This window comes from Trichoderma atroviride, chromosome 4 (assembly GCF_020647795.1).
Source record: "Trichoderma atroviride chromosome 4, complete sequence".
Taxonomy (NCBI): domain Eukaryota; kingdom Fungi; phylum Ascomycota; class Sordariomycetes; order Hypocreales; family Hypocreaceae; genus Trichoderma; species Trichoderma atroviride.
This window is the reverse complement of record NC_089403.1, coordinates 1,308,935-1,336,898: the sequence shown is the minus strand read 5'-3', so window position 1 is coordinate 1,336,898 and position 27,964 is coordinate 1,308,935. Positions and strand designations below refer to the sequence as shown.

The 27,964-nt window shown below is 49.7% G+C and overlaps 10 protein-coding genes across 10 annotated transcripts; 4 read left to right on the top strand and 6 right to left on the bottom strand.

Annotated features, from left to right (window-relative positions):
- Positions 1-861: 861 nt before the first annotated feature.
- On the top strand, positions 862-2,403 carry TrAtP1_007727 (uncharacterized protein; the record flags this gene model as incomplete). Its single annotated transcript, XM_014092564.2, has 8 exons — positions 862-1,077; positions 1,155-1,241; positions 1,317-1,443; positions 1,518-1,635; positions 1,704-1,890; positions 1,949-2,120; positions 2,187-2,319; positions 2,379-2,403. The coding sequence occupies 8 exons, from the start codon at positions 862-864 to the stop codon at positions 2,401-2,403; spliced, it is 1,065 nt and encodes a 354-aa protein (XP_013948039.2).
- A 1,149-nt stretch (positions 2,404-3,552) lies between these two features.
- On the bottom strand, positions 3,553-4,143 carry TrAtP1_007726 (uncharacterized protein; the record flags this gene model as incomplete). The annotated part of the gene is made up of 1 exon (XM_066113643.1): positions 3,553-4,143. The coding sequence occupies one exon, from the start codon at positions 4,141-4,143 to the stop codon at positions 3,553-3,555; it is 591 nt and encodes a 196-aa protein (XP_065969729.1).
- Positions 4,144-5,016: 873 nt separating this feature from the next.
- Positions 5,017-5,190, top strand: TrAtP1_007725 (uncharacterized protein; the record flags this gene model as incomplete). The annotated part of the gene is made up of 1 exon (XM_066113642.1): positions 5,017-5,190. The coding sequence occupies one exon, from the start codon at positions 5,017-5,019 to the stop codon at positions 5,188-5,190; it is 174 nt and encodes a 57-aa protein (XP_065969728.1).
- Positions 5,191-5,844: 654 nt separating this feature from the next.
- On the top strand, positions 5,845-6,810 carry TrAtP1_007724 (uncharacterized protein; the record flags this gene model as incomplete). The annotated part of the gene is made up of 1 exon (XM_014092562.2): positions 5,845-6,810. The coding sequence occupies one exon, from the start codon at positions 5,845-5,847 to the stop codon at positions 6,808-6,810; it is 966 nt and encodes a 321-aa protein (XP_013948037.2).
- Positions 6,811-9,050: 2,240 nt separating this feature from the next.
- TrAtP1_007723 (uncharacterized protein) lies at positions 9,051-13,083 on the bottom strand. Its single transcript, XM_066113641.1, has 3 exons — positions 11,392-13,083; positions 9,257-11,330; positions 9,051-9,172 (listed from the first exon to the last, which is right to left on the bottom strand). Exons 1-2 carry the CDS (start codon positions 13,018-13,020, stop codon positions 10,989-10,991), a joined length of 1,971 nt encoding a protein of 656 aa, XP_065969727.1. The 5' UTR covers positions 13,021-13,083; the 3' UTR covers positions 9,051-9,172; positions 9,257-10,988.
- A 658-nt stretch (positions 13,084-13,741) lies between these two features.
- TrAtP1_007722 (uncharacterized protein) lies at positions 13,742-15,511 on the bottom strand (the record flags this gene model as incomplete). The annotated part of the gene is made up of 4 exons (XM_014092560.2): positions 13,742-13,848; positions 13,926-14,437; positions 14,527-14,854; positions 14,917-15,511. The coding sequence occupies 4 exons, from the start codon at positions 15,509-15,511 to the stop codon at positions 13,742-13,744; spliced, it is 1,542 nt and encodes a 513-aa protein (XP_013948035.2).
- A 1,092-nt stretch (positions 15,512-16,603) lies between these two features.
- TrAtP1_007721 (uncharacterized protein) lies at positions 16,604-17,490 on the bottom strand. The gene is made up of 2 exons (XM_066113640.1): positions 17,206-17,490; positions 16,604-17,149 (listed from the first exon to the last, which is right to left on the bottom strand). The coding sequence occupies exon 2, from the start codon at positions 17,041-17,043 to the stop codon at positions 16,849-16,851; it is 195 nt and encodes a 64-aa protein (XP_065969726.1). The 5' UTR covers positions 17,044-17,149; positions 17,206-17,490; the 3' UTR covers positions 16,604-16,848.
- A 245-nt stretch (positions 17,491-17,735) lies between these two features.
- On the top strand, positions 17,736-20,216 carry TrAtP1_007720 (uncharacterized protein). The gene is made up of 3 exons (XM_014092559.2): positions 17,736-18,677; positions 18,752-19,213; positions 19,274-20,216. Exons 1-3 carry the CDS (start codon positions 18,372-18,374, stop codon positions 20,015-20,017), a joined length of 1,512 nt encoding a protein of 503 aa, XP_013948034.2. The 5' UTR covers positions 17,736-18,371; the 3' UTR covers positions 20,018-20,216.
- Positions 20,217-20,299: 83 nt separating this feature from the next.
- TrAtP1_013352 (uncharacterized protein) lies at positions 20,300-22,469 on the bottom strand. The gene is made up of 3 exons (XM_014092558.2): positions 22,045-22,469; positions 21,405-21,939; positions 20,300-21,328 (listed from the first exon to the last, which is right to left on the bottom strand). Exons 1-3 carry the CDS (start codon positions 22,152-22,154, stop codon positions 20,420-20,422), a joined length of 1,554 nt encoding a protein of 517 aa, XP_013948033.2. The 5' UTR covers positions 22,155-22,469; the 3' UTR covers positions 20,300-20,419.
- Positions 22,470-22,807: 338 nt separating this feature from the next.
- TrAtP1_007719 (uncharacterized protein) lies at positions 22,808-27,694 on the bottom strand. Its single transcript, XM_014092557.2, has 3 exons — positions 26,509-27,694; positions 24,196-26,449; positions 22,808-24,121 (listed from the first exon to the last, which is right to left on the bottom strand). Exons 1-3 carry the CDS (start codon positions 27,115-27,117, stop codon positions 23,160-23,162), a joined length of 3,825 nt encoding a protein of 1,274 aa, XP_013948032.2. The 5' UTR covers positions 27,118-27,694; the 3' UTR covers positions 22,808-23,159.
- Between the last annotated feature and the right edge of the window lie 270 nt (positions 27,695-27,964).

Below are 27,964 nucleotides of genomic sequence, written 5' to 3'. Positions count from 1 at the left end.
CTGCCAATACACGCGCTTTGATGATGTGCACTATTTCACGTATACAGGGTATATTGCAAGTCATCGACTACGTCAAGTGAGCGTATTTCAACAGGCTACCCTACTATCATACTTATATGCACCTACATGTAATACAAGGCTACTTGAGAAGTCCTGCGTTCAAAATTCTTGCTACCAAATAGGTAGATATTGAAAACAGGGACGGCTTCCCTGATGCGCTGAGCTTAATTTGGGCAAAGGAATCACGCAGGCTCGATTGGACCAATTGGATGGGTCCCTACATGTGTCACGATTCTGTCGTGCTGTTTGTAGGATTTTAAGATGGAGTTCAAAAACCACTAGTAGCGGCTTCTATGCAAGATCTGGATAGTACCAGATTAATTGCATCTGTGGAAATAGCACTTGGCCATCTCTAGTCACCTCTCGTTATCGTGTACGGCTTCTCGTCGCACCAATGCCCATATCGTGAATACATGTGAACAAAGACATGCAATTTGAACCCAGAAATATCACCCACGTGGATTCAACAATGGCCACGCCGCCACAGCGGGCTTAAACAATGAATGGCCAAGTAGATTATTTCCGGGGCCGGGCCGACCGGTATGAATGCCGATAGTGATCTCGCAATTCTCATCTCCATTTGCGTGTCAGTGATGACCAATCTGGAGGGGCAGTCTAATTCGCTAGTAGTCTCGCCCTCCCTTGCTGACAAGATTTGTCACCTGCCTGTCCCTTGAGATTGGGAAGGTCTACGTTGCTTTGAGAGATGCATACATTTACCATTATCAAGAGACTCTCGTTATCTATCAGGCACATCTGAAACTGCCACAGAGGTTATTGCGGCGCGTGCGAGCTAGCGCCATGACTCGAGAGAATGATGTTGAGACCCAGGCGGGACATACTGAAAGCACGCCCTTGCTGGTAGGAGAGCAGTCGGTCCAGTCTCATCCAGAGCAGCAGGAAGATCAAAAGAGGTCTGCTCGCTGGTACCTGTGGAGGATATTCTGGGCTATTGCTGCGGCCCTTGTCCTTGCAGTCTTTATCAAGGGCTGGATTGACGCAGATGGCGATGTCAACGTTGGTGCTACCTTGTGACATCTTCTCACTTGCGTGCATTTTTGCCATGAGTTTGCATTCTGACTGGCATTGTATAGTTTGATTTGGATAAAGCACTCAAGAGAGCTCTTGGCGGCGGCTTGTCCGGTGCGGCGGCGATGTTCCTACAAGTCCTGCTTCTCATGGTAATAACTCACTTACTCTCACCCTCTTCTTCATCCACCTCTTAGCCAAGACTAAGACTTTGTCGCGTCATTTAGCCGCTGAGGACGATTATGAACTATCAATATCGCTTTGGAACCTCATTCACCATTGCAACCCAAAAGCTCTATGCTGATGGTGGATTTGGCCGATACTATTCGGGCATCGGAGCTGCACTTATACAAGGTGAACAATCTACTCATTTTACTGAAAGTGGTCTATATGTTGTTGGGTAATGTCTAACGTTTGGCCATCTACAGGACCCCTGGCAAGATTTGGAGACACAGCGGCCAACGCTGGCATCTTGGCACTTCTGCAGTCCAACTCTTATCTGAAGGACTTGCCTTCGCTCGGAAAGACTGTTTTTGCCTCGCTTTGGTATACTCACACTTGGTTCCCGTCTAATGTTTCACAATATTCTTGTTGCTAATCTGCGCTACATCAAGTGCTGCTGCTTTCCGCATGATCCTCACTCCCGTCGATACGCTCAAAACAACTCTCCAGGCCCAAGGTTCCAGTGGAACTGCCCTGCTCCGCCAGCGCATCAAAGAACACGGGGTCGGTACTCTATGGTGGGGAGCTTTTGCCACTGCGGGAGCGACATTTGTTGGACATTATCCCTGGTTTGCGACTGTAAGGCTTGTATCTACCTTGAACACAAGAGATGAATTGGGCGCTCACATTGCTACAGTATAACTTGTTGACGGAGAGCATTCCAGAGCCACCAAAGTCCGAGCTTCTCCTATGGCTGCTACGCTTGGCGTTTATAGGATTCGTCGCATCGATAATATCCGACTCAGTTTCCAACTCGCTGAGAGTAGTAAAGACGTATCGACAGGTCAATGATACAAAAGTCTCATATAGTAAGTGGCTCCATGTTATCTCTCCAAGATCCTTGCAGAGGAACTTTCATCCTAACACATTTATAGCCGAGGCTGTACAGCTGGTGATTAGAGAAGACGGAATTTCGGGGCTGCTTGGGCGAGGACTCCCTACGCGCATCTTGAGCAATGGCCTTCAAGGGCTGCTGTTTTCCATCCTCTGGAAGCTTTTCTTGGATATGTGAGTTGATTCACCAAATACTCGAATGAGTAGTGTTTGACTAATCCATAATTGTTCAGCTGGGAGCATAAGACAAGCTCGTAACGATAGCATTGGGTTGGCTCTGCCTAGTAGAACAGCGTTTCTCCGTGCAGGGTGTCCTACATCTCTGAGGTGCCAATTCATGAACCATTCTTCATCTTCTAGTGGTTTAATTTTGGATGCCATGTGGGTACATGTAAGCTTTTTCCAGCGTTTTGTATTAAAGCTCAAAGAAACGCCGAACCAGCGGCGACTATCATATCCATTGACTAATGAACCTCAAAAAATGATTTAATTATTATATGAGCTCTCGAGTGTCCTTGCATGGTGTGGATATCTATATTGCATCAATGCTTTCATAATCCTTTCCCCCAAAAAAATCTCTGTCATAACAAAAAGCAGTTATTATATCTCTGCTATACATATACATGTACCTATTAATCAATAAACATCTCAAGCCGCCAGCAGCAATTGAGCCATCGATTTATCGAGGGCAGAAACAATGTCCTCCGCCTCGAATCGCAGTTCGCTTTTACGCTCAAGCATATTAAACACTATAGATTCGAGCTTGCTTATCCCAGTCCCCACGTATACTGGACTTAACTCGGCTCTGACAGAAAAAATGTACTGTAGCCATGTTTTCATCTTAATTTGATTTTCGTCGTTATGAAGGAGGTTGAGTATGGGCCAATCGCGCCTCTCGGAGTCTTTCTCCGGACTGGTAGTCTTTTTCTTCTTTTCCTCCGGATAATCGATTTTGCCAAGCAAGTAGAGCATGGTGATACCTAACGCCCATATGTCCCCTGGTGATCCACGCGAATTGGAGGTTAGGAGATCAGGAGGGAGGTACCAAAGCGTGCCTCCTGCGTTCCATTTACTGGCGCTCGTTGCCAATCCAAAATCGACAAGAACAGCGCCACGCTGAGAGGAGTAGGTAATATTGCGTGGCTTGATATCGTTATGGACGATTGGGATCGTCTTCAAGTACACCAAAGCGGATGAAATATCAAGCAATATTTGAAAAATGGCCGATTGTGAATATTTGGCCCTAACTCCCCGATAAAGAGATTCTGGGAGAGGCTCTGGGTATATCGCAAGCATGCGACCATCAAACGCCTTGAGCGCTACAACGTTCCTCTGCGTTGGGTTAGAACGAAATTTGCAGTATACCGATGGCACGAAACTGTGGTTTGACTCACATGTTTTAACTTCTCAAGTGTGTTTTTTTTCTGTCTTCCACAAGGACGAAGAAACAAGAGGTGACTCCCTGTCGTATCGAAGGACTTTGGCGGCTACAAGCTCAGAAGAGCGTATGCAATGAAAAACACTCGCGGATGCTGTAGCTGCAATTTGCTTGACCCGGCGTAGTTGATAGCTTGCTGGTCCTTTTGCTGTAGACACTGATTGAGAGCTGTCGGGCCTATCTTGCAGAGCCTGGATGTCGGCTTCTTCTCCATTTGCGAGATCTAGAAGGGAGACTGTTGTTTTGTTGGGAATCTTCTGGACAGATGACGTGAGAGCTAGATTCCGGGCATCAGTGCTCTCAGTGCCAATCGCGGTAGGCCTTGGCTCTATACTCGTCTTGTTTAAAGGTCGGATGAGGGTAGTTCCTGTGAGATCATTGTTTCGCTTTTGTCTCTTGTTGACATTCTCTTCAGCGCCATCGTCAATGCCTCGCTTTGTTCGCGATGGGCTATCCGCTGTCCGAATTGAGATGTCAAATTGTCTTTCACGAAGCCAAAACTCAGCAAGATGATATTCTCCAGAATCTTTATTGTCGCCGTCTATAGATATTCTCCACATGCCGGGCTGGAGGAAGTGACTTTTCTTCTCTCCAATAGATACACAGAGAGCCGGAGATGAACTGAAGTTTGTCAGGCGTAATTGCCGTTCTGCATGGTTTACCAAAAGGCAGTCATCCTTCCCAGGATGGTAGATAATCTGGCATGTTATACCAGTTTCAAATGAAATATAGCCATCTTTATCTTCGAGCGGTAAACGTAGAACCAAGTCCGCATCCTGAGCTTGCTGGGTGACACCAAACGTCAACCTATTCGTAGCTTTGTATGGGAGGGGTATGATGGATGAGTTCCGATGCGTATCTTCAGGAAAGTCTGTTGAAGTTATAATCAATCTAGCATCTTGCACACGCCGCAAAGCTTTCGTAAACAGTGCATCGATCTCCGTGGTGGTTGGTGCCTTCGTAGCGAATCTCAAGGCCTCACGCATTCTTTTGAATTCTAATGCCGCTTCATTGGCAAGAAAGTGTGGCCCTATCTGCGTCGCAGAGCCGAAACTAGATTGAGAGCATGTCAGAGCGTAACCTTGATTCCCTAGCTCTTCAGCTGCGGTTATTGCGCGATGCTCTATCTGAATTGACGGCGGTTGGGAGGAATGAGAGTCAACGGCGCTGATATGCGATCGGGCTGTGCCAAAAGAAGCCGACAGGATTGAATCATTAGTGAGCTCCGACATGATGCTGGCTCAGGATGTCTAGGATATGTTTGGAATGAGGAAGAACAGTGTGTATAGGTAGTAATCGATAATACTGACGGTTTTAAGCGGTGGTATCTCATCTGCGAGTTCAAATCAATGACACCACGACCACTGCCTCATACTTATACACGCTGCAGAGGAGCGCTGAATAGAGGCAGCAAAACGCCAGAGGAGCTTCAGATGCGCCATACAATAAGAGACCAGACGCTATCTGGTGCCACGCCGGGCACTAAAAGCGGGCAGTTCCTCGCCAGAAGCCACCGTGAATATGAGTGGATCCGATACTGGGTGGCGTACTATGCCATGAACAGGCGGAAATCGGTGGCGACCTCAGATGCCAACGACAACACATGAAGTACAAACAGCAGTTCACTAACAGGGTGTCGCTAAAGAGGCGCAGAATGCTCTGTACTCCGTGCAGGCAGCGTGCCCTTTTATGCGTGATTCGCTACGCCTTATTAACGGTTCTACTAGTACGACACACAGCAAAACGTGCTCCACTGCAGCATCACTGAACAGGCTGGCTAAGAGTCAGGCTCGGAATTGGACACACGTCTCATCTCAGCACAAAGAACCATAACACTGTGGCATCGACAACGACTATCCTGATCATTCCTGGCTCGATCAATAGCACCCGCACATCATCGCGACCTGACGGCGACCACGAATCGAGCGATATATCAAAGATACTGACCATGGGTCGCTTCGATGCGCCAAATCCGGTCAATGAGCTGACAAAAAACACCGAATGGTATGAGGCTGCTCCTCCTGGCATGCGCAGCCCCGACCATCTTTGAAAAGAATACTGGCAGCGCTTCAATACGTATCCCATTTCGATTTTTGACAGCAACAAATATTTTGAAACCGCTATGGAGATAGCAAAGGCCTCCAAAAACAAAGCGGATTTTGAACGGAAATTTGAGAAACATAACAAACAACAATATGAAGTCCTCAATTCTGCGCTAAAAGATATATACTGGGTTATTGAAGAGACTTATCCGGCCCTCGATGCTCAAAATCCAACTTCCGCTGCTCCTCGTGCGATCCCCCCCGGCACAAAAGCTCAGATGCCTCGACCACTTTGTCCAGTTGTTACATACCTACGTCTACCAACGAAAATCGGATAAGAAACCTAAAACGATAGTCGTGGAGAAACAGGGTCATACAAAGGAAAATTCCCGTCAAGAGAGAGGGCACGAACTCATGGAAGATGAGACGGAGGAACTTATTAGGGAAATCATCCCAGCCCCCTCTGCTGACCCAGAATATGAAAAATCTCTAGATGAAGAGTTTTCCAGTGAGGATGAGTGGGGCACTCAGCTTCCTGAGGATATAGACTATGGTTATAAGCTCGACCAGGAGTATAAGATGCGCTATGGGGGAAGCAATACTTTCGCGAGGGCGGAATTCGAATCGTCGATGCTTTTATCCGACGATGCTGCTTCACATACCCTCAACTCTGAAGACGATACCCCTTCAATTCAGCAGGTCCCATCACTCATATCAAACGATTCACAGGACCTGAAGGAGGGAAATGAGTCTCTGGCGACACAAGATGAGCTGAGAAGACGATCCAGTATATCATCTGAAAGCCAAGGTTCGAATTCGGCCAAGAAGAGGGTTCGGTTTGACGACGATGAAGATATCAGCATCCATGAGCCTAAACGTCCAAAAGTAGACAACAGTCTTGCGCATACCGAAACCTCCCCGACCCCTCAGGCTACTCGCGCGTCATCTATACAGGCTGCCCATGGGAGCGCATCACGGAAAAGATCCAGGTCTGACGAAGATGAAGAAGACAACGGATATAAGCGTCAGAAAATAGAGAGTCTGCCACGCCCACCATCTCCTGTCCCCAATGCTAGCTTTACGGAAGACGATTCGGCAAATCATCTAGCCCAGGGAAGTTCAGAAAAAGTATTGGAAGAGCAAGTTCCGGAAAGCGACAATGGCGGGCGAAAGCGCCGAAAATAAAAGCCCAAGTCGCCAACTTCACGTGCAAACTCTTCTCGAAACACTCTGAACACGAGGCCTTCGAGGAGATCCAATTCGTCTACGCTTTGGGAACTAGATGCCTCGGGCAAGCCCCGTTCGAACTACTAATTGGAAAAGAAGGCAAAGACTGGGGTATGAGGCTGTTGGGAGTTTCCGAGATCATGGCCGTTATCCTGGCAGGGCTGGGTGCAGCGGTTAGATTGAAAGAAACATTGACACGGTGTTCTGACTGAGGGCATGGTCGTTATCCTGGCAGGGCCGGGTGCAGCGGCGTAGTTCGATGAAAGGAAGATGCCGTGTCTAAACGCAGAACATGGTCGTTATCCTGGCAGGGTTTCCGGGTGCAGCGGCGCAGTTCAAGCAGCGCCATAGGGTTGTAAATTTCCGAGGGCATGGTCGTTATCCTGGCAGGGCTGGGTGCAGCGGCGTAGCTCAGAGAAAACAACGGCGTTTCCCATGGACAGTCTCGGCCAAGTCTTTGTCAGCCTCTTCTTCCAACCCAGGTGAGCTTGGATGTCATGTGAAGATGTTGTGGTGGTTGAGCATTACGATATTTTGATATTTTGAGATACCCATTGAGCGTTTTTGTTTATAGTCATTTGAGCGTACTTGCCAACGTCTTTTGTTGTGCCCGTCACGTATAATAGAAAGAATAAGCCCATTATTTGCAGCCTGAGTGCTTTTTACTGCCATATATTATGAAACCAAGTTTCATACATAGTTGCAATTTGTCACAAGTGAAAAATAGTCTTCTGATGCCGTTTCGTTATTTCGTTTACAAGTACGATCATCTATCTCCTAGGGATAAATGGGTATCCTGTTTCATACTATGATATGATACGCACAGACAACAAGCACAGATGAACACTGTTGAACAGCATATTATTGGTTTTGTTATCTCGCTACTAGATAAGGCAATTCAACTTGTTTCCAGTGCAAACCTGCACTAAAGTGTGGGCGGGCCATCGTGACTACACTGAACAAGCGCGCTGATGACTAAGCACAGCAGAAATTTTCCGGGCCCACGCCTTCAAGCCTATAAATTTCTTCACTCGCCGCGCTAGAGCGAAGCTCTTCTTTTTCTTTTTCTTTTCTTCGTGCGGCTGGCATGATCTGAAATTTATACCCGTGTTGCTCGAGTCCCTTCATCAATGGATAAATCGCAGCGTCAATCATGCCCCAGATAAAATATAATTGCAAACTGGTTTCTCTATTCGTTCTGATTCCCATGGCTTTGGACGCGGGATTCGTGGATGGAAGGCTGGACATACTTCCTGCTGTGTCTCTAAACTGTGATCTGTCTATACCCATGCTTTGAATTGTAATGCTGCTGTTGCATGAGTACGTCTTGTCATAAAGTACACCCTTGGTGAACTGCACGGCCACATTTCATGAGCCTCAGCTGAATCGACTGCGATATTCTGAGATTTCTATCATATCCAATGGCGATAGAGGCCGCTGGCTAAAGAGTCTTTGACCTTTGAGCCGTCCAAAATCGGGAATAACACACGTGAACCTGAGGAAACTGGCAGTTGATTCTTGATTCACCAATACCCAAGGGTGTGCAAATGGCCTCGCCAAGTCTTATTGAAGAAGAATTCTACGACATGGCTTTAGCGTTGCAGACATTGAAGCATAGGGCACCGGGAAACGGCATTTCAGCCTGCGGCCAATCAGCGCAAATAATATCCGATGCCCTTGCATATGCCCGTCATTTTCAGACCCATTTTAGAGTAATGTGATACCGTATGGCTGCTGGTCTCTACCTAGGCACATGTTATCTGGGTAAGTTGCCTCAAGTGACAGTCTTTAAATGGACTATAAGAATACTATCTGATACAAGCAAGAACTCCATCAATCCAACAAGATCTAGGGACTCCTCTTTGCTTGTACACTCTTAAATCCTTCAGCGTCTAGAATGAAGCAGTACGTAAGATAAATGTTGGTTATTCACTTCTCACTGCTCTCTTGGTTTGTCCCCAACGCAAAAACAAGCAAGAGCAATAGTAGAGTGTCATTTGGTAAAGAAGCGAAAGTTGCTTCTCCTTCCTACCGCTCAAGGAAGAAGAGGGTAGCGTTTCAACAACTGGCTGGAAAGTGAGTTTTGAGTACGACAAGAGAAGAAGCAGACAATATAGGCTCTGCTATATTTCATCAGTGTCCCAAATAATGTCAATTTGTAGTCCGTATTAAGAGTTTCAATCGCGTATGGTTATCTTGTATATAATTTTTTTTTCATTTGGTAGAGGCATAGCGTAGTTGTTATTCATACATTGTAATAAAAAATGCATGTTGTCAAGTTTATTGCCTCTAGGTATAGACTTGAGTCTAGAGAAGTGCCCTGTGTAACTAAGGTTAGCTTATATTGGAAGAAGAGTATTACTTGAAGTCCCACGTATGAAATGATTGAACACCATTAACATACCGCATGTTGCAAGCGACGTCGTTATTCCCTATCGCATCTTCTGGCATCGACTAAATCCAACCATATGAATGTTATTCCAGCCCCATGCCCAAGTACAACCGTACTGCCACAAACGAATGCACATTGGTTCCTATATTCTTCAGGAATCCAAAGTAGGCGTCTTCGATTTTGCGTTACCCACCCATCAGTGATTGGAATACCTCGGCCTTGTATGTCCTTCGAGAGATCTGCGTCTAGGCTCACAATCCGTTCATCGTCCTCGAACAATCTTACCCTGTATTGATGCTCTAAGTAGAGATGTTGACCATCTGGCGAGAACATAATATGATTATACGTCTGCTCGTCCGGAATTTTCACCGGAATTTCCACATCGAATTCCTGCCGATGCTTTCCCGTTGCTGTGTCCCATAAATCTATTTGGTAGATCTTAGCTTCGAATAGATGATAATGCGCCGATGCCAGCATGCTATTGTTTGGGGAGAAAGCGAGGCATCTTGGTCGATAAGAATGATAACAGTCCACCTCCCAGAGCCACCCGCCCTTTACTATGTCCAATAGCACAACTGTTCCGGGTTCGAATCCCATCGCTAACTTGGTGCCATCTGACGAGAATGCAAGTCCCCGCACCCGATTGCGGTCCATGGGCTCCCGGCAGGTACATTCCCCAGTCATTGTGTCCCATAACTGTATTTGACAGTGCAATGCTGTTGGTCCCCCACTTTCATACCATGCTCCCAATGCCAAGGTCTTTCCATTCGCTGAGATTGCAATGGCGCTATAATCGCAACTGTCCCAGATGTCGGTGAAATTATGTCGCCAATTGTCCTCGATTGTCCGACAGCACTCCCCTGCCGTGGTATCCCATATCTGCGCTATGTTGGATTTTGCACATGCCACTGCTTTACCATCGGGTGTAAAAGCAAATAATCTATATGCATCGACAAAGTGATTGGATTCACCCTTCTCTTGCATGCCTATTGCCGCGTCCCATAGCTGTATCTTGTGACTTGCCGACGCCAATATCTTATTGTCTGGTGAGATTGCTATTACCGAATCGTCTTCCCCGACGGAAGTCTGTACAAGAATGCCCGAACTTGGATCCCATACGCTGTTTTCTACCCCCTCCAAACTTAGTAGGAGCTTTTCACCATCTTGACAAAATGTGATGGCTTGTATTATCCCAGTCGTAGTAAAAAAACCCCTGGCGAACTCATAGTCTGCCGTATTAAGCTCTCCTAGGTGCGCACCCGTTGCTGCATCCCATAGTCGTAATATTTTCCTACTTCCTGATGCTATTTTCCCACCATCTGGCGAGACTGCAATTGCTTGTATCTCGCCATCATGGCCTTGAATGATCTGTAGACACGCGCCAGTTGTTGCATCCCACAATAGAATTAAGCCAGATGTTAATCCTGATACCAACGTCTTACAATCTGATGAGAACGCGAGAGCAGTAACGTCATAGTGGCAATCAATTGTCAGTGAAGGCCAATTTAATCGCACCGCACGTTTGACCACCAAACGGACGACACGGCTTGCGTTCGGTATCCCACTTGCTGGCGATAATGTAATATATCTTATCCAATAGTCATCGCATTTTGCGTTTTCTTTCTCGCTTTCTTTAGTGTCCCTTCCCAGCATTGGATATCCACAGGTGGCAAGTAGCAATATTCTGTTGTCTGGCGAAAACGCAATGGCCGAGACACCATAGTCATGGCATTGAACTGTCCAGTCAAGGGCACCTGTTGCAACGTCCCAGCAACATAGTTGTTCGTGCCAAGACTTTGACACCAGCATCTCGCCATCGGGGGGAAATTGCAAGAGCTTCAACACGACGGGTGTGGTACTTGAGTGTCTTCAAGAAACCGTCTGTTGTAATCCCTTGAATGTCTTTGATGAAAGGTAGTCTCTCGTCCCATTGGGTTGCCTTTATGTGATCATGCACTGGACTAAACATAAGGGCTGAACCATATACTTGAAGCGGCGATTTGGTAATAAGCGCTGCATTGCGAAGGATGAAAATTTCTATGCTGCTTAAAGTGCTCGAAAGCTGAATATTTTTATTACGTGGTAGCTACATGTAACGAGCCATTAGCATCCTTGTTCATATGTAGTCCCAGACTCTTGGAACATACCTCGTGGAGAAGTTTGCGCATGGAACGTATGCCTTCTAAAAGCCCGTCGAGCAGAGATAAGCTCTCTATCCAACGGAGGACATGGTTATTTAAAAAGGGTTTAAACGTCTCATTGATGATCAGTTGGGTTTCGTCTTCGGAGCTCGCATTACATGTATCGCAAAGATGATTGGCCCAATAAAAGCATGAGTATCTCATTGAAGCCAGAGGATTCGGATCAGGCGGCTGCGCATCTTTCGGCCTAGGCCCAAAGTCTGTGAGGCCGTATATGTTTTTTGGTAGCTTTGATATAGCAGCAACCGATTGCTTGAAGACATCTAAATGTCTTTTAGCAGCGTCAGTCGAGTGTATCTCTGTGTAAACAAAATCCTTTGCCGACTGATGGATAAAGTAGACTTTATCTTCGTTTAGTGTGAGAAGTGAACCACACATTGTTACCAGCTTGGCAATGGATTCGAGGCTCCCCGATATGTGATCCGGTATCCCAGCGACAACTCCTACTTCAGCCAAGCTGAGTGGATAATATGCTGTAAATACCGCTGAAAGTAGATTTTTGCAAAGACTTTTATTTCTTCTCGATAGGCTGTTGATTTGGTGCATCATCCGATTGTATAGGGCAACTAGGTCCGTTGGCATATCTGCAACCACTTCCATTACTTCCCAGGCTTCAACCTTTTGAAGCTCTTTCATCACTAGAGATACCCATAGAAATGTGCCATTGGCTTTTTGTTGGACTAATTTGCGTAAGTTTTCTTGAACGCTGTATTCGCCCTGTATCGAGGTTAGTCGTGATATGCTGTGCTCGATGTACGCATCCACGGCCTCGGATACACATGAAGCATTTCCTTTCAGCTCGAGACTCAGAACGCCTTCAGGTATGTATGACTCGAGTCGCTGCTGAATGCCGAGTATGTTTCGACTCGATACGATACACTTGATGTGAGAGAATTCGAATTGCTGTACAATGACATCCAAGAGGTTGGACAAGTCTGCCTCACACTCGTCCAATGCGTCGATAACTAAGATCACTTCCTTCATTTTGGGGTCTTGCAGGATAGCCGCGAATATTTCCGACAAGGCTACCCAAGCGTTCCCATCTGAAAAGAGATCTTTGCCCGCATGGTTATACTTTTCCAGAACGTGCGAGATAAGAGAGGGTTCTTGTGCAATGATGAGGTATATCAGTCCACGCAGTACAGCGGTAGCGTTATTAATGCGCCTGTCGGTACCCTGGCAGAAGAAGTAGGACAAGAGTATAGTGTTCGCAGTTTGATCCGCTGACTTGGCCAGTTTTGTTTTTGGCATCAATTCGTCGATTATGCCACAGAGCAGCATTGTTTTCCCCTTTCCTGGGTCGCCTTTAATCCAAAGGATTCTGTTCTCTGCATTGTCACGCCAGTCCTTAAAGGTTTCATGTTCGAGGATCCAGCGGTACGAATCTTTAAGTAATCCGCCTTTCGTGTTCTGGATGCGCATTTTATCGTCGCGGGGATCGGTTGACCGCAAATCCTTCAGGCACTGGCTGGCCTGATCGGACGCGTGATTATGTACATCGCCTTGATGGATTGTGACATTGTCTCCAAAGTGATTGTTTGCGATATTTCGAAAGCCTGGATCTGCTTGACTCATCTCGACTGAAAGACCATAAAAGATGAAGTGTAAACAATGTTGATGCGTGTCTTTGGATGCAGCCTTGGGGCGGTAGGAGATATAATATGGTCACACAAGACCAATTACATTTGACTGATAAGTACTTGCCTAACCCCTCATTTCAAAGCCCACTGCAGCCAATCGATTAAATGAATTTGATACACTATCGTGCATTTTTAGTCATAGAATGTTTAGGATATGTGTGACGCTCCCATTCACATGGAATCCTCTATACCTCTTTCCCTACGCACTTCCTATTTCAAGAGCCTGATCTCCAGTATCAACTACTGAATGAAAGCTACCAATTTATTATGGATATTATGGAATACTACTGCGATGCCCACAGTATGGTGATACACGTATCCTGCTGTTAACTTAGATGCATTCACTTCCATCGAGTTCTCGGTGCTATTGCAGTCCAGAGCTTGCCTATACATACCTACGCACTTGCGCTTATTATTATGATTGATAGAGCTTCAGTAAGTGATGTTTATACAGACCAACGTTGAACAGGCTAATGACTATTATTGCAATGTAGTTATGTCTAACATCCTTGAACAATTTCTCTAAAAGATTGAAGTAAAGTTTTTATACTTTCAACAAAGCAAAGTAAGTGCGAGTTGTAGATGACAATCCTATCCAAAGACCTGTTGCCAAAATCACTCTTCCGGGCGGTTTGACCAAAATATCCAAGATTAATCTACTGAGCAAGCCCTATCCTCGGGCCTTGGTAATGCTTCTTTGCGAACGCGAACCAATTGATAGCCATGACGATTGCGATAATCGCCAACACTACCGCGGCATAATCTGTGGAAAAGCTCAAGGTTAGCATTATCTTTCACCAGTATCAACGTCTCAAAACTAACGTAAGAGAATCCACTTACTCATGTTACCGCCCGTCACAGGCAAAACCGTCGGAAACGTGAAAAAGACAGTTTCAATAACCGCCGCAACAATCGTCCCAATATTACAAGCCCAGCCCACCACCTCGGGCACTTTAAACGCCCTCTTCCTCGGAAGCACCTTTTCACTTCTCCGACGATATATCAGCAGCGCAGCAGGAATCGCAAAAGAAATCATTTGCATTAGGGAAAACACGCCAACAAGGGCATTGAATGCAGCGGAAGAAGCCAGACTTATACACCCGCACACAAAAATCAGCCCCGCGTCGAGGAGGAGGGCCGCCACAGGAATGTCGCCCAGCTTGGGAGATAGTTTGGCGAATTGAGAGGAGAAGGCGAGGCCGCGATCACGGGCGAGGGCCCAGAGCAGGCGAGACGTGGTTTGCTGGGTGGCGGCTATGATGTATGTGGTGAGGAGGATGACAATGACGAGAAAGACTGTGCCGGCGGTATCGGATTTGGTAGCCAAACGCCATAGTTTGTAGACAGGTACTCTGTTAAGCACGTCGAGTAAGCAATATATTCAACTCTCTTTCTCACTTACGCAATAGAAAGGAAGAAAAGGGGGTTTCTTATTACTCACAGATCATTCGCCAAAGTATCTAAACTCGGGAGACAATATGCCATGGCCACAGAAAAGACTAGTCCAGAAAAGAAGCCAATTCCAATGGTGGACATGAGCGCCTTTGGCACCGTTCTGGAAGGATCCAGCGTTTCTTCCGCAAGATGAAGCGTGGCGTCGAGACCTCCAAACATGTACGCATGAGTGGTGAGGCCGGTGAAGAAGGACACGACAGGCGTCCAGCCCGAAGAAGATTCAAAGTTGGTCCAGACCCAAGCCGAAGACTGCTTGTCGCCTCGGGCGAGACAAAGAACAGAGACAGAAACGAATAAGAACAGGGTGAGAAAGACTTGTTTGATCGTAATTAGCGGTTGGCTCCATATTCTCACGCCCATATAGAGAGAGACTTACAAGCTGCATCGTGTATCCAATGCGTCTTCTTCAGCAAGAACAAATTATACACCAAACCAATCACATTAAGTGCTTGGGAAATGAGAAACAACTGCCAAGCGCTCGCCTGAAAGCCATTATAAAACTCGGCAATGGCAGCGATACACAAGCTCGTAACACTAGTGATACTGGCAGAGCATATAATCCACGAAATCGTCGCAACCATGCCGCAAATGTACGATATCGACCTGTTGAACCTCTTTGGCGCCATGATGCTCGCAAAGTGGTATTGCCCTCCGGCGGTAGGATAGACGCTGGCAAGCTCGGCGAGAGTCACGGCTGCGGCGCCGTACATGGCGGTGATGACAAAGTTGCCGTATATTAAGGAAACGGGGCCTCCGGCTGTCAAGGCGGCTGAAAGGGCGACGGCGACGGCTAACCAGCTGTTGGGGATGTTGAAGCCGAGAGCAATGATCTCAAAGGTTCCCATATCGCGGGGAGCAGCCTGGGGGTTGAGCTGGGTCAATTCTGCTTGCTGGGTGCTCTCGGAGCCTGCTGATTCCAGCGACTGCCCGAGTTCCGTCTTTTCGGATGCTTTTCCATCTTGCTGATCCATTTTGTTTGCATGAAATCCCGATCAAAGTATCCTTCACCGAAGATCTGACAAAGATATGTCTAGTATCAACTTCCGACGCTACCAAGCGAATAAAGAACAAAAAAGATCACAGTTGTAAGGTAGAAGGGTATTTACTATTTATTACTACCAGCGAGGCTTGCACTTTGTACAGCCATTTGAATCGCTTGCCAGCCTACAGACATGGCTCCCTGTCTTGTGTCTCAGGAGGCAAGACATGATAAGGGGCGCCCGGATGATGGTTTGGTGTCGGCAGGCATAGCCAAGACGTATAGCTACTAAAAAGATTTCTGGATATATTTATATCAACTATGAAAGAATCTTTTTAGTATTTGAATTCTACCTTTTGTGGGCATCCTTCATGGCAGGTATGACGAAATGGATCATGGCCACCCTGAGCCATCATTCCAATCATCCCGAAGACCTGAATACTGCCAGAGACAAGAGCACACCTAAACGATAATCAATTTGGATCTATGAAAGCCATGTAGTGACACATAGGATCGACGTAATGAACACAGCATGAAATGAAGTCAACTCCCGTCATATTGGCGACATATAGATTGTTTTGGGAATGGCTATCCAGGAAAATGACCCATGCTTGAGACAGCAGTTCCAAGTCAGGTGGGCTTATCAGCTTGTGCGACACTTTGCACTGCCATTGTGTCGCACAGCATCAATAAGTTTAATGAGTCGATAATAATAGAGATTCTTTTCCAGGGAAAAGGAGGTTGGCATTTTGGAGAGAAAACCTTGTGATGAGTATATGAGTGTCGTTAGATGCACTACTAGGCTTCGCGTGAGCGGCTGGATCGTGTGTATGAATGCACGTGTCACTATTAACCTGCGCTCTCAAATCAGTATTAACTGCAGAAAGTTCGGAAAAATATACACAAGGAAGTTATTCCCTTTGTCTTGACTGAAAGACAGCTCTCTAATTGCAGTGGGGACCGAAGAGATAAGAATTTCCATTCTGAGAGAAGTCGTAGTACAGCAATCAAAAAGAAGCGCACAGCCAGAGCTTGGAGGCAAATCCTTGACTGCCCTTGCATCCGGGAATCTCAGATTCCATCCCTCGTAAATTAGCGACTGGCCAATAACCCGGTGCTCACCCAACTGTCCAACACGTCGGCTGTGGGTACAGGGACATCACTTCGCTGATAGCAGGTAAAGTAGCCACTCACCAAGACACAGACAGACTCTCTAATGCGGTTGGACGCCGGGGCACATCATGGTCACAGCAAAAGCCACACTCCATCGGCTCCATCGCCGATTTTGGTCCCATCGCCGCCGCTTCTCCACTCGCACTATAATGGGCGCTAGATGCAGAGATACGGCACAAGCTTGTTTCCAGTTGGAACGCAGTGAAGACGCAGTTTCGTCAGGAATAGAGCTCTCTTTTCTGCGTAAGGATCCTCGGAGGTAGGTAGCATTGGGCTCCCCTGTGAGGTTGGGCCATGGCCTGTGTGATATCCTCCGAAATGAAGTGCGACGTTGGCTCTGGCGAATCCCATGTCGAGTAGCTCAAAGACTAGGAAATTGGCGTTGCGTGTCCGAGCCCCGACGTTCCGTTGCTATAGCTCGAGGCGATAGCTAGACCGGTCCGTGCCCGAAGATGAGCTACACTTGCAGTTTAGCTTGCTTGGTGTTTGTCAGATCTTTAACGGGTAGCATACGGTGATGGTGGTTTCGACCCGAATGCCTTGAGAGGATGATCCAAGAGTTCAAGTTATTCCAGGTAGCATCAGTGCTCTGTACCGGCATTCTTCGAACGAGCAATCCTCAGACAACGGGAAATAGGAGGCCGACTCGAGTTGCGGCTGCTGGCAGTTTGTGGTCCCCCAACATTTTATTTGCGTTGCTCGTGCAGGCCTCGGACGATTAGCGCAGAGGGGCGTCAGCCAGATAGACAAGATATCGAGGCTACCCGCAGAATGAAGAGCAGCGTCTGGTATTAGTAGATAGGAAATGGGAATGGCGTAGATAGTTCTCGAGCCGAGGTACCTCTTTGTCTTCCCGTGATCAATTTCCAAAAGTAAGAAGCAAAAGAGTTGGCGTTGGCGGGTGCTGAAGCTCGATCCCCAGCCATGCAAGCCATGCCGCTGGCCGCTAAGCCCCTCACGGCATTGCTCCCTCCAAACCACCGAAACCACATACCTAAAACGTTGGAGAGCCCGCTAATATTCACGCGGGGTCTGCTGCCAACGCTGTTAGTCGTAGTAGCTGCATCAGCTCTTGGCTGGGATCCGCAGCTGTTAAGGACCGTTTAGCCTAGCCTGGGGTCTATTTCCCTCCGTCATTGCGGTCTTGCTGCTTTGTTCTCCCGGGAGCTTGTGCCCTCTAGCCGTTGTTTTCTTCTTCTTCCTCTTGGATGCTGCTTTCCCTCGGTTGCTGCTTCTGGCCGGCCCATGCGTCTTTGCCTCGCCGTCGGACATTACCACTGTCATGGTAAACAGAGCTGCGTTTCGCATTCCGTAAAACTGCCCGTGTCTGGTGTCTCCGCTGGCAGCAGGAAAAGCTCACGCGAGTCACTGACATTTGACGGAGCTTGAGAGAGAGTCAAGACGGAACGAAACACAAGAAGAGCTTTTCTTATATAAGAGACTCGCAACCCAAAGCTACCAGTGGATGTCTGTCTCCTCTATACGCCTCTCTTTTTGTGTCCAAGCGCACTGACTGAGCTGGCGGGTCGAAACAGCTGAGCTACAGCCGCCGGCCAGCTGTGCGACATTCTGTACGAGCCCAGGCCAATCGGGGAGTTTTGAGCTGGAGGGCACCGATTTAATATAAAGCAAACGGGTTGTTTCTTTTCTATCTTTGAAAATAGTTTCAAAAAGCTACAATGGACAGCATCGCAAAGGAAACCGGCCAAGCAGCCCAAACCACCGACATGCTCGCCGACGATACCCCCCGCAGCGGCGCCTTCCACAAAATGTCCAACTCGGCCAGCAGCACCGAGGCCCTGCGCTTCTGGCGCTCCAAGAAGGATTCGTCGCAGGACTTTAGTCTGCAGGAGCGCGAGACGCCCAGCAGCGACGAGCAGAGTCCCGATATCGAGAACGGCACCTCTATCGAATACCGGACGTATAAGCGGCGGTGGTTTGGCCTTGCTCAGCTGACGCTCATGAACATCATGGTCTCCTGGGGTGTAAGTCAACTTCAAGCAGCACATCTCGAGATTTCCACGCCTCTTCTTCATTCGACGGCTAATAATAACTGCAGTGGCTCACCTACGCCCCCGTCGTCAGCGACTCGGCCACCTACTACAACGTCACCTCCTCGGCAATCAACTGGCTCAGCACCGCCTTCTTCCTCGCCTTTGTCGCCATCTTCCCCGTCAGCATCTGGGTCGTCAACCGCGGCTTCAAGTACGGCTTCATCTGTTCCGCCTCGCTGCTCATCGTCGGCAACTGGATCCGCTACGCCGGCGCGGCAAAGGCCTCGGGCGGCATCTACGCCTGCGCCATGGTGGGCGAGATCCTGATTGGCTTTGCCCAGCCGTTTGTGCTTGCCACGCCGGCCAAGTACTCGGATCTGTGGTTCACCCACCGCGGGCGTGTGGCGGCCACTGCTTTGGCTACGTTGGCGAATCCGCTGGGCGCGGCGTTGGGGCAGTTGATTAACCCTCTGTGGGTGAGCTCACCAAAGGACGTCTCGCAAATGGTCCTCTACGTCTCCATCATTGTAAGTATTTCTCCAACATATCCCTACACCAGATCTAAGCTGTAACTAATGACACTTCAGTCTACGGCCTGCTCGGTAACAGCCTTCTTCATCCCCTCCAAGCCGCCCACCCCCGTCGGCGCCTCTTCAGAAACACCAAAGATGCCACTCCTCCCATCCATCCGAACCGCCGTCCGCTCTCTCGAAGTTTGGCTCGTCTTCATCACCTTCTCCGTCTACGTCGGCATCTTCAACGCCGTCTCCAGTCTTCTCAACCAGATCCTCGTGCCGTACGGCTTCACGGATGACCAGGCCGGCATTGGCGGCGCCGTCCTCATCGTCGTCGGTCTCGTCACAGCTGCTATAACATCGCCCATCCTGGACCGTACGAAGCATTTCCTCCTCTCCCTAAAGATCATCGTCCCCATCGTCGCGGCATGCCTCGTCATCTTCATATGGATGCCCCAAACAAAGGCCCTTGCCGGTCCGTACGTCATTCTCGCCATCATCGGCGCAGGGTGCTTCGCCGTCGTGCCGATTGCCGTCGAATTGCTAGCCGACTTGAGTCACCCCATCAGCCCTGAACTCACATCCACTGCGGCCTGGGCCGGCGGCCAGCTCTTCGGCGCCATCTTCGTCATTGTGAGCGACCCGCTCAAGGCCGGGAACAACGCCAATCCTCCCGAGAATATGAAGAACTTTCTCATCTTCCAGGCCGTCCTCGCCGTGGCGGCAACGCCTCCGGTCCTTGTTTTGGGCTGGTTTGGGCGAAAGGACAAGGTCGTTTTGCGAAGACTGCAGCCTCAGCAGGAGGACGAGACATGAGCTGGTGCCGCAGAGCGGAACGGCCTTGTACAAGGAACTCTTCCTTCTCAAACTGAGTTTTATGACCCTATGACGACTTTGGGGATAGTTCTATCCCGAAGCAATGTTTCTAATAGTTTGCGAGTTTTTTTTTTTTTTCTTGTCTTTTGACAACGCCTGGAATGTGTATATGGATGACTGCTTGATGTTTTAGCAGGGGTATATAACGAGTATACTGAAAACTCAACGTAATGTTCAAAGTCAAACAATACAAAAGAGATGTGCTTTGATGTTCACTTAAGAGTGCTGATGATTAGTATATAATATAGTGATGGTGATACCACACTTGCTTGTTTGAAAATCGTACACGTATAATACCCCATCTCTTGATTCTAAATCTCCTTGTGCCCCTTTTTTCCCTTCCTATATAGTCCGTAACAAATAATAATTAAAATCTCGTAACAAAGCAAAAGAGGTATAAAATTGAAAAAGGTCAAAAAAGACATCGCTCACGCCTGTTTCTCCAGCTTTATAATCTTCCCCCCACTGATGCCTCAACCTCTCCATCTCCTCCCATGCCCTCGCCCCCGCCTCCTCAAACTCAACCAGCGACTCCTCCGTCGCATTCTTGACCCCCAATCGCCTCCCCGCCGATTTATGAAGCACCCCCGCCGCTGTATCGGCCGCAATCGTCTTGCTCGTCTCGACCTTGCCCTCCCACCCCCAGCCGTCCACCTCCGTCTTCTTCACGTCCGACACGAGATGCCGATCCGTTGAACTGCCCCATTTGATCCTGTCGGCCTGCATTTCATCCAGCGCGGCCTGGTCCTGCAACGCCAGCCAAGCTGCCGACGTGGAACCCCTGTAGCCATCGACATTGTGCCACGGCGAGCCGATCCAGCGCGCAACCACCAGCGCGAGCTCATACGCCCAGAAGAAGAACCACGGCACGGGGAACAGCGTGCTGGCCACGACGCCGGGGTGCGTGAGATACATCTTTGGCGGGACGGGCTTCTCGGCAGCGTCTCCACCGGACTCTTGGTCAATCGTCAAAAAGGGCCGTGAGAATTTCTGAACAGAGGGGAGCGAGTATGAGAGGGAGATGATGTCGGTGAGGCGCTTGGCGGATTCGTACGCGGCGGGCTTGAGGAAGCACTGCATGTCGTCGGCCACGTACACTTCCTCTATGGCTTCTATACTAGAGGACCAGACGATTCGGCCGCGGGACTCGGATTCTGAGTGGCGAGACAGCAGCGGGAGCAGCTGGTGGGCGAGGACGTAGTGGCCAAAGACGCAGGCAGTAAAGACTTCACCCAAAAGGGGCTTTTCGGGCTGTATCTCGCTGTTAGCATATGACAACCGGGAAGAAAGCATACCGGCAAAGGTAGTTGGAAAGGACAAAACATACGTATCCATAGCTCTCCTGCTCATTCAAAATACTCGTCGGCAACGAATTCTTAAACGTCGGATACGTCACCGCCTGCACCAACCCCTCGCTCAAAATCATCCATATAGCCTTGGGATAATTGCACCCGGACCAATTCCCATACGCCGCGTTGAAAATCACCGTGTCCAGCCGCGGAATCCTCACGTCCCGCAGATACTCGCCCTCCAGCCCTTGCGGATTGCTCACGCGCCCGCGACACAGCGTCTCGGCAAAGGCATACACGCCGCGCAGGTCGCACAGGTCCAGCGTCAGGCTCAGCACGTGGATGCGCCGCACGGCGTCCTGCCAGTTGTACTCCTCCTTTTCGCCGTCATATCGGGCTCGCAGCGCCGTCGAGGTCTTGGCCGCGTACAAGGCGTGAGCTCGCAGGGCCGAAATGGCCGCCAGGGATTTGGAGGCGGACCGCGTCGTCGGGATGAGAATCAGGTGCGCCGTCAGCGAGCGCGTCGCGAAAAAGTCGTCAATGAGGCGCTGTCCTGTACCGAGACCGATGCCGCTGTATCTCGTGGCGAGCCAGTTAGCATCTTTGTTCTTTTCCACGAATCAAACGACGGGCGAATGGAATCGCGGCCCGCTATGTAGCAAAGATGTAATACTATACCTGTTTGCGCCCGTAATCAGGACAAAGAGCTGCTCCTCTGGCGCGACTGTTTCCCACGGCGCTACTGCCGATCCTGCTGCAGCATCGGGAAGAGGAGCCTCGATCGTCATTCTATCGTGTGTGTGTGTGTGTGTGTTCCCCAGGCCAGGCACAAGAAAGAAAAAAAAGGGAAGAAAAAAGAGACAAGCGCCCGCCAATTCAAAATCGCAAAAAGAAAAAGAAAAAAAGAGCCCGCTTGGAGGTGTCACTGTCAACTTCAGCTAGCACAGCTTTGCGAAAGAAAGTAAAATGGCGGAATGTTCGCTCGGAAACAGCTTTTCGTAATTTTGGCAAAAGCCACAAAAGAACGCTTTGCGCTTTTGGCAATACGAGTACGGGAGGGAGGTTTGAATAAGGGAGTTGGATTAGTCCAAGTTGGTGTTTACTGGCTGAAGTTGCTTCGAGTTGGTGGCGCGGCTGGGTGGCTTTTTTTTCCCAATTTGGGGCCCCCCCTTGCATTGGGCTCACCCCGCCGCTATTGTTCGACTACAATCCGCTGCTAATGGGTGCCGGGACATCAATTAGTAGGGACGGACGGTGCAATTATGAGACCGACGCATGTACATGGACCTTCAGCAGCAGTCATGAAGTCATACTTTTATGATGCCGTTTTTTCCCCATGATTTCATATGTTCAGACGTGTAGTTTCAGTAACGTTGATACACGCACCTTTAGCTACCTACACTACGACAGCGATACCAAGGCAACTCTAGGCATATACGCTGATAATGAAAACAAAAACCACCTTCGATTTTTTAAAATAAAGATTGATGGAGCAGAAACTTTAGTAAAGAGGCCTGCTACGGCCATCACTTGTAAAATCAAGATTCAATCTAGTTTCATCGCGGCATCATCTGCCAATTAAAGATTGTACACCCCATATGCCTTCTACATTGCATTTTCCTATTTGTTAAATAACGTTGGACTTTGTAAAAACAAGTCATCTTCTCATCCCCCTTTGTAAGATCTCGACTCATTTGATCAAGACTTCTCTTACTCCATATTTACATGCTCTCCCGCTTCGCTTTATGCTTTCTAAGAGAAACACATGTCATCAAGGCTGCTCATCTACTCGCCTACTCTCTCGACTTGTTCTGTCCCTCTCGGACAGCAGCCAGAATCAGATCCTTGGCCTTCTCCACACCCTCGCGAGTGCCGGTAATCTCAATGGCCTCATCCTTGGCTTGGTCTCGCGGCACTTGGATCTGGCAGTTGCTCTGGTTTCGGATCGACTTGACCTTGCTTCCGTTTTGGCCAATGACGTAACGGTAAGTTCGAGGATCGGGCAGGATAAGATAACCTGTAGAGTCATTGGCCTTGGCCTGCTCCAGGGCCTTCTGGACAATGTCTTTGGCTTTGGCGATATTTTCAGCAGTTCCACGCAGGTTCCACGGAATGTCACCCTCTTCGCCTGAGTCAATGCTCACAATCTTCCAAGAGTGAACATCGGCTGATGCATCGGCATCATCGGTAATCAGGGGCAGAGAACCCTCAACAGCCCTGTCTGACGGCGTAGGCTTGGCAGGAATGCTCTGGCCGGCATGGTCAACCGTCACCTGGTAGTTGTTGCGGAGCTGACGGAACAGCTGGCCATTGTTGGACACGGCATGGTGGGCGTTGCGAGGGATCTGGAGCGTCTCGCCCTGCTGCTGCTTGATCAAGCCAGCAATGTGTTCCTTGGCCGAGGCAACGTTCTCTGGTCGACCAGTAACCTTAACACCCGTCTTGCCGTCACCCTGGCGAGGAATGTCAATGGAGACGCTGAACTGCGACTCAAGCTGGCGCTTGGCATCTCCGCCTCGTCCAATGAGAGTTCGGTGCTGGTCGATGGGCACTTCTACAATCTCAGTGACCTGGCTTTCACGCTCCGCTACAATCTCCTGGATACGCTTGATGATGTTCTCAACAACTTGAGTGCGACCCTCCACCTTGATAGTATTGCCGTCTGCTTCTTGCTTGGGGAACTGAATAGTTCGGGCAAGTGCACGTCTGTCATCAGAACCGCCGGCTCCGACAACAATCTCACGAAGAGCGGATCCTATATCATACATGTTAGCTCAAAATTCTTCTTCCTGTTCATCGTAGGCAGATAGCAAAGAGAAAGAAGCTTACCACTTGTTCCAATCAAGGCTCTGTGATGCTTCTTGTCCACCTCAATCGTCTGGACAACAGTGTCATCGAACTCTGACCGCTTCTCTTCAAGGATCTGCTTCGCCTTCTTAACCTGACTTGCAGTTCCCTTGATGACAATGTCGACAATTTCAGTATCCCGGTCAGCAGGAACATCAATTCGAGCACCGGTCAACTGTCGAAGCTCATCCAAAGCCGCACCGCCTTGGCCAATCAGGGAGCCGACCTGCTTCTGCTGCACACCGATAGTGGCTGTGTGGGAATGCTCCTCCAGGTACTTGTGAAGAGAGAAGATCTCGTCGCGAGCCTCATCGGCTCCCTTCTTGGGGCCACGAATGATGACTTCGTCCGGAGCTTGCTGGCGGCGGGGCTTGCCGGCGTCACTTGCCGCATCCGCGTTTGGCTGGTCATCTCCGCCCTTGGCTGATCGGGGGAAGAAAATGAGAACCTTGTATCGAGTCTGCAGGCGGTTGATCTGGCTTCCCCCAGCACCAATCAGCTCTCGGTGGTACTTGGGGTCGATCTTGAGAGTATGGGTGGTCTCGTCCGCCAAGGTGCGGCTAAGGTTCTGGATGTAGGTGCGAGCCTTCTCGGCCTTGGCCTGAGGTCCCTTGAGCTCCACTTTGCCGTCTTGAACTTGGATCTCGACGTCAAATCGGTCACGAAGCTCCTTGATGTTGCTGCCACCCTTGCCGATGAGGTGGTTAGCAAACTTCTGAGGGAAGTCAAAAGACAAGGTGTAACCACGCTCCTTCTCGTCAATCTTCTCCTGCTCAATAAAGGCATTGGCCTTGCTGGCAAGGGATTCGACAGCAGACTTGGGTCCTCGTAGAGTCACGGTAGTACCAATCTTGGTCACTCTGACGGGGATCTGAGCTTCCGAGCGGCTCTCCTGCTCCTTCTTAATGAAGCGGCGCAGCTTCTCGTGGAACTTGGCGGGAACGTCGAGAGCCTCGCTGCTGAGCTCTTCTTGGTTGTTGATGAGGCTAAGGATATGCTTTTGGGCGTCATCCAGGGCCTTCTTAAACGCGCGAGCCTCAGCATCTGTAGGCTTGGCACGAGGAGGCTGGTAAGCGCCCTCGGCAGGGTCGGGGCCCTCGAAGACGAGGAGCACCGGGAGATTGGCCTCTGAAGCCTCTGGTACAACGACATGGACACCAAAATCCTTCTTGATTTTAGGCGTGATATCGCTGCGCAGATGTTGATGGAAGAAGGGGTCAACAGGGACAGTCTGCATACGCGACGGCGGGTGTCCGTTGAGAATGGCGGTAATCTCCGATTGCGCACGGATGGCGTTTTTACCCTCACGGGAGTACAGCTCCCAAGGCAGGGCGCCGTCCTGAGAGAATGGGGTGTTGATGTGAGTGTTGTAGGCCTTCTCGAGACGCTCAATCTCTCTGCGCTGGCGAAGGTATCTGGTGATGTTGGCAGCGTGAGCGGCGGCTCCGCCAGGAGCATTGCGGTGAGATCTCGAAATGTCAATGTTTGACATTTGCATACCCATGGCGAGGTCCATGGCTCTCTCCAGACCGGCCTGCACCTGGGAGGGAGGTCCAACGACGGTGATCATGTCATCGTCTTCTTCCTGAGGGAACAGGATGGCACAGCCAGTCTCGTTGAAGAAGTTCTCCAAGGGAATACCGCGCTGACCAATAATGAACTGATGCCTGCCTCTTTGGATAGAAAGCTGCTCGGCTTCCAGCTGCCTCTGCAACTCAGCGGCACGGCGTTCAATCTCAGCTCGAGCTCTTTGCACGGCAGCACGGTCACCAGCAAGCAGAATATGCTCGTCATCTACACCAGCAGGGGCAAACACGGGTCGCTGACCAGGGGCTGGTGCAACGGGAAGGGGTGCGGATGAGTACAGCTGCTGTGTGGGGACACGAACCTGGACTCCATTGGCTTCTTCGAGTGCCTGCGCCAGAGAGTTTCCAGGTCCGGCGATGAAGGGGTAAAAAGCAGCAGGGATGCCCCGCACTTTGGTTTGAGTGTTGGCAGAACGCTCGCCAACGATTTTGAGAATCTCATCCCGAGCATAAGCAGCAGCGAGGGCATGGCCCTCGACGATGACATCGACTTCAGCCTCGCCGTCTTCATCATCAACAGGCTGGCTCTCATCGGACTTGGGCAACTGGATCTTGGCACCAGTCTTTTCCTGGAGAGACTTGATTGTAGCACCACCCTTGCCGATGATGAATGCTCGGCTGGACTGAGGAATAGGGACCTTGATGGAGACCTTTAGGAAAGTTAGCAAGGGACAAAATGCCGGAAAATAACCATTGTTTGAGTCAATACCTTTGTTCCGATCTGGCCGACCAGATCCTTGAGTGCCTGTTGAGCAGCTTCCTGAGGACCAGTAGCAATGAACTTGAGGTGACCATTGGGAGACTGAGTCATGGTAATGTTGGCACGAGACTTGCGGTTGATATCCTTGAGAATATCGGGGATTGGCCGTCTAAGCTCGGAACGAGGGCGAACGTGCGTAGGAGCGAGGGTGTAAGTCTCAACCCTGCGTCCAGGAATGGCCATGGAGGGAGTAGGAGCCTGAGCAGACGGAGTCGAGGTGCCAGATGCCGGAGTGGACGAACGGGAAACGCCATTGGAGCCTCCGTTGGCATTGCTCTTGGCTCCCCAGATGGGGGCAACGCTAGGGCTCTTGCCTTTGGGGGCTCCAAGCTCTGGGAAAAGCTCATGAGACTGAGTATCGAGAGCGGCTTGCTTGGGCTTGCCAGCTGCCTTGACAGTGGGAGCAGATCCAGAAGCAGAGGCATCCTCAATCGGCTGCGTGGGCAGGTCGGCATCCGGTACGTCCTCAACAGTCACATGGTGCTGCTGGAGGCGCTGGGCGACGGACTCTTCGCCAGCATTGGCGAGGCCGGCAGCGACAGTTTCTTCGGAAGCCATTATAACACTCGGATTGGGGGCGTCACACGTGAATGGAGACTAGATGGGAGCACTGATCCCGCAGCAGAACAAGTCAGCAAAAAAAAGGCACTAGACTCTCGTGGGCAGCCATTGAGGACAGTTGGGGCGAGAAATGCCGCGAGCAGCCGGTCCAATGGCTGCACCAAAGCATCCGTCGTCAAACTCACCACACTGCAGTATGTGCGGGCAAGTACAGGAAGCCTGTGGGCTTTGCGGGTAGCAGCACAAGACGGTTACGAGACCAGATAGCGGGGAGTCGGGCGATGCTTTTTTGTTAAGAGTCTGTGGTGTCTAGAACATTGTGCAGACAAGCCAACAGACGACGAATACCAGAGACCAGAGGGGAGAACCAGAAGACAGGCGGCGGCCGGGCGACGACAAGCAGAGCCGGTGAAGCAATTTGGGGAGAGATGAGGATGCAAGTTGAGGGTGAGGTGGAAGTTTCTCCAGCGTTCTCCAAGGAGCTCCGTCCCTAAAGGGTACGTACCTCGCTGGCCTTATGCCACGACACCGACCCCAACAAGCTCGGAGCGGGACTCTGAAGTGGCGGCTTGCCAATGGCACCACCGCCGAGCCACGACCGGTGCTAGAGCTCCGCTCCCTGCCGCCAGAAGCCCAAAACATGGACGCCAATTGGGAGAAAAAAAAGGTTAAAGATCATGTGATACTCACCTGGTTGTCTTATCGCCCTTATCGAGGGATTGCGGCGAATGAGTTTATATGGACTGCGGTTTAAGTTGGAGTAGAGGAGCACGTATGACTTGATAGAGTATCCGAAAAGTCTTGAATTTATTATGCCCATGCCTATGTTGTATAATAGTGCTCT

What these genes read in the sequence shown, in the direction of transcription:
- TrAtP1_007723 (XM_066113641.1), bottom strand. Translation starts at nt 13,020, where the DNA reads ATGAGTCAAGCAGATCCAGGCTTTCGAAATATCGCAAACAATCACTTT. An exon ending in TGCGCAAACTTCTCCACGAG is followed by an intron (nt 11,331 to 11,391) that starts GTATGTTCCAAG and finishes CGTTACATGTAG; the next exon opens with CTACCACGTAATAAAAATAT.
- TrAtP1_007721 (XM_066113640.1), bottom strand. Translation starts at nt 17,043, where the DNA reads ATGGGATTCGCCAGAGCCAACGTCGCACTTCATTTCGGAGGATATCAC.
- TrAtP1_007720 (XM_014092559.2), top strand. Translation starts at nt 18,372, where the DNA reads ATGGACAGCATCGCAAAGGAAACCGGCCAAGCAGCCCAAACCACCGAC. An exon ending in ACATCATGGTCTCCTGGGGT is followed by an intron (nt 18,678 to 18,751) that starts GTAAGTCAACTT and finishes TAATAACTGCAG; the next exon opens with TGGCTCACCTACGCCCCCGT. An exon ending in TCCTCTACGTCTCCATCATT is followed by an intron (nt 19,214 to 19,273) that starts GTAAGTATTTCT and finishes ATGACACTTCAG; the next exon opens with TCTACGGCCTGCTCGGTAAC.
- TrAtP1_013352 (XM_014092558.2), bottom strand. Translation starts at nt 22,154, where the DNA reads ATGACGATCGAGGCTCCTCTTCCCGATGCTGCAGCAGGATCGGCAGTA. An exon ending in CTGATTACGGGCGCAAACAG is followed by an intron (nt 21,940 to 22,044) that starts GTATAGTATTAC and finishes CACGAGATACAG; the next exon opens with CGGCATCGGTCTCGGTACAG. An exon ending in AGCAGGAGAGCTATGGATAC is followed by an intron (nt 21,329 to 21,404) that starts GTATGTTTTGTC and finishes AGCGAGATACAG; the next exon opens with CCCGAAAAGCCCCTTTTGGG.
- TrAtP1_007719 (XM_014092557.2), bottom strand. Translation starts at nt 27,117, where the DNA reads ATGGCTTCCGAAGAAACTGTCGCTGCCGGCCTCGCCAATGCTGGCGAA. An exon ending in TCGGCCAGATCGGAACAAAG is followed by an intron (nt 26,450 to 26,508) that starts GTATTGACTCAA and finishes ACTTTCCTAAAG; the next exon opens with GTCTCCATCAAGGTCCCTAT. An exon ending in AGCCTTGATTGGAACAAGTG is followed by an intron (nt 24,122 to 24,195) that starts GTAAGCTTCTTT and finishes TGTATGATATAG; the next exon opens with GATCCGCTCTTCGTGAGATT.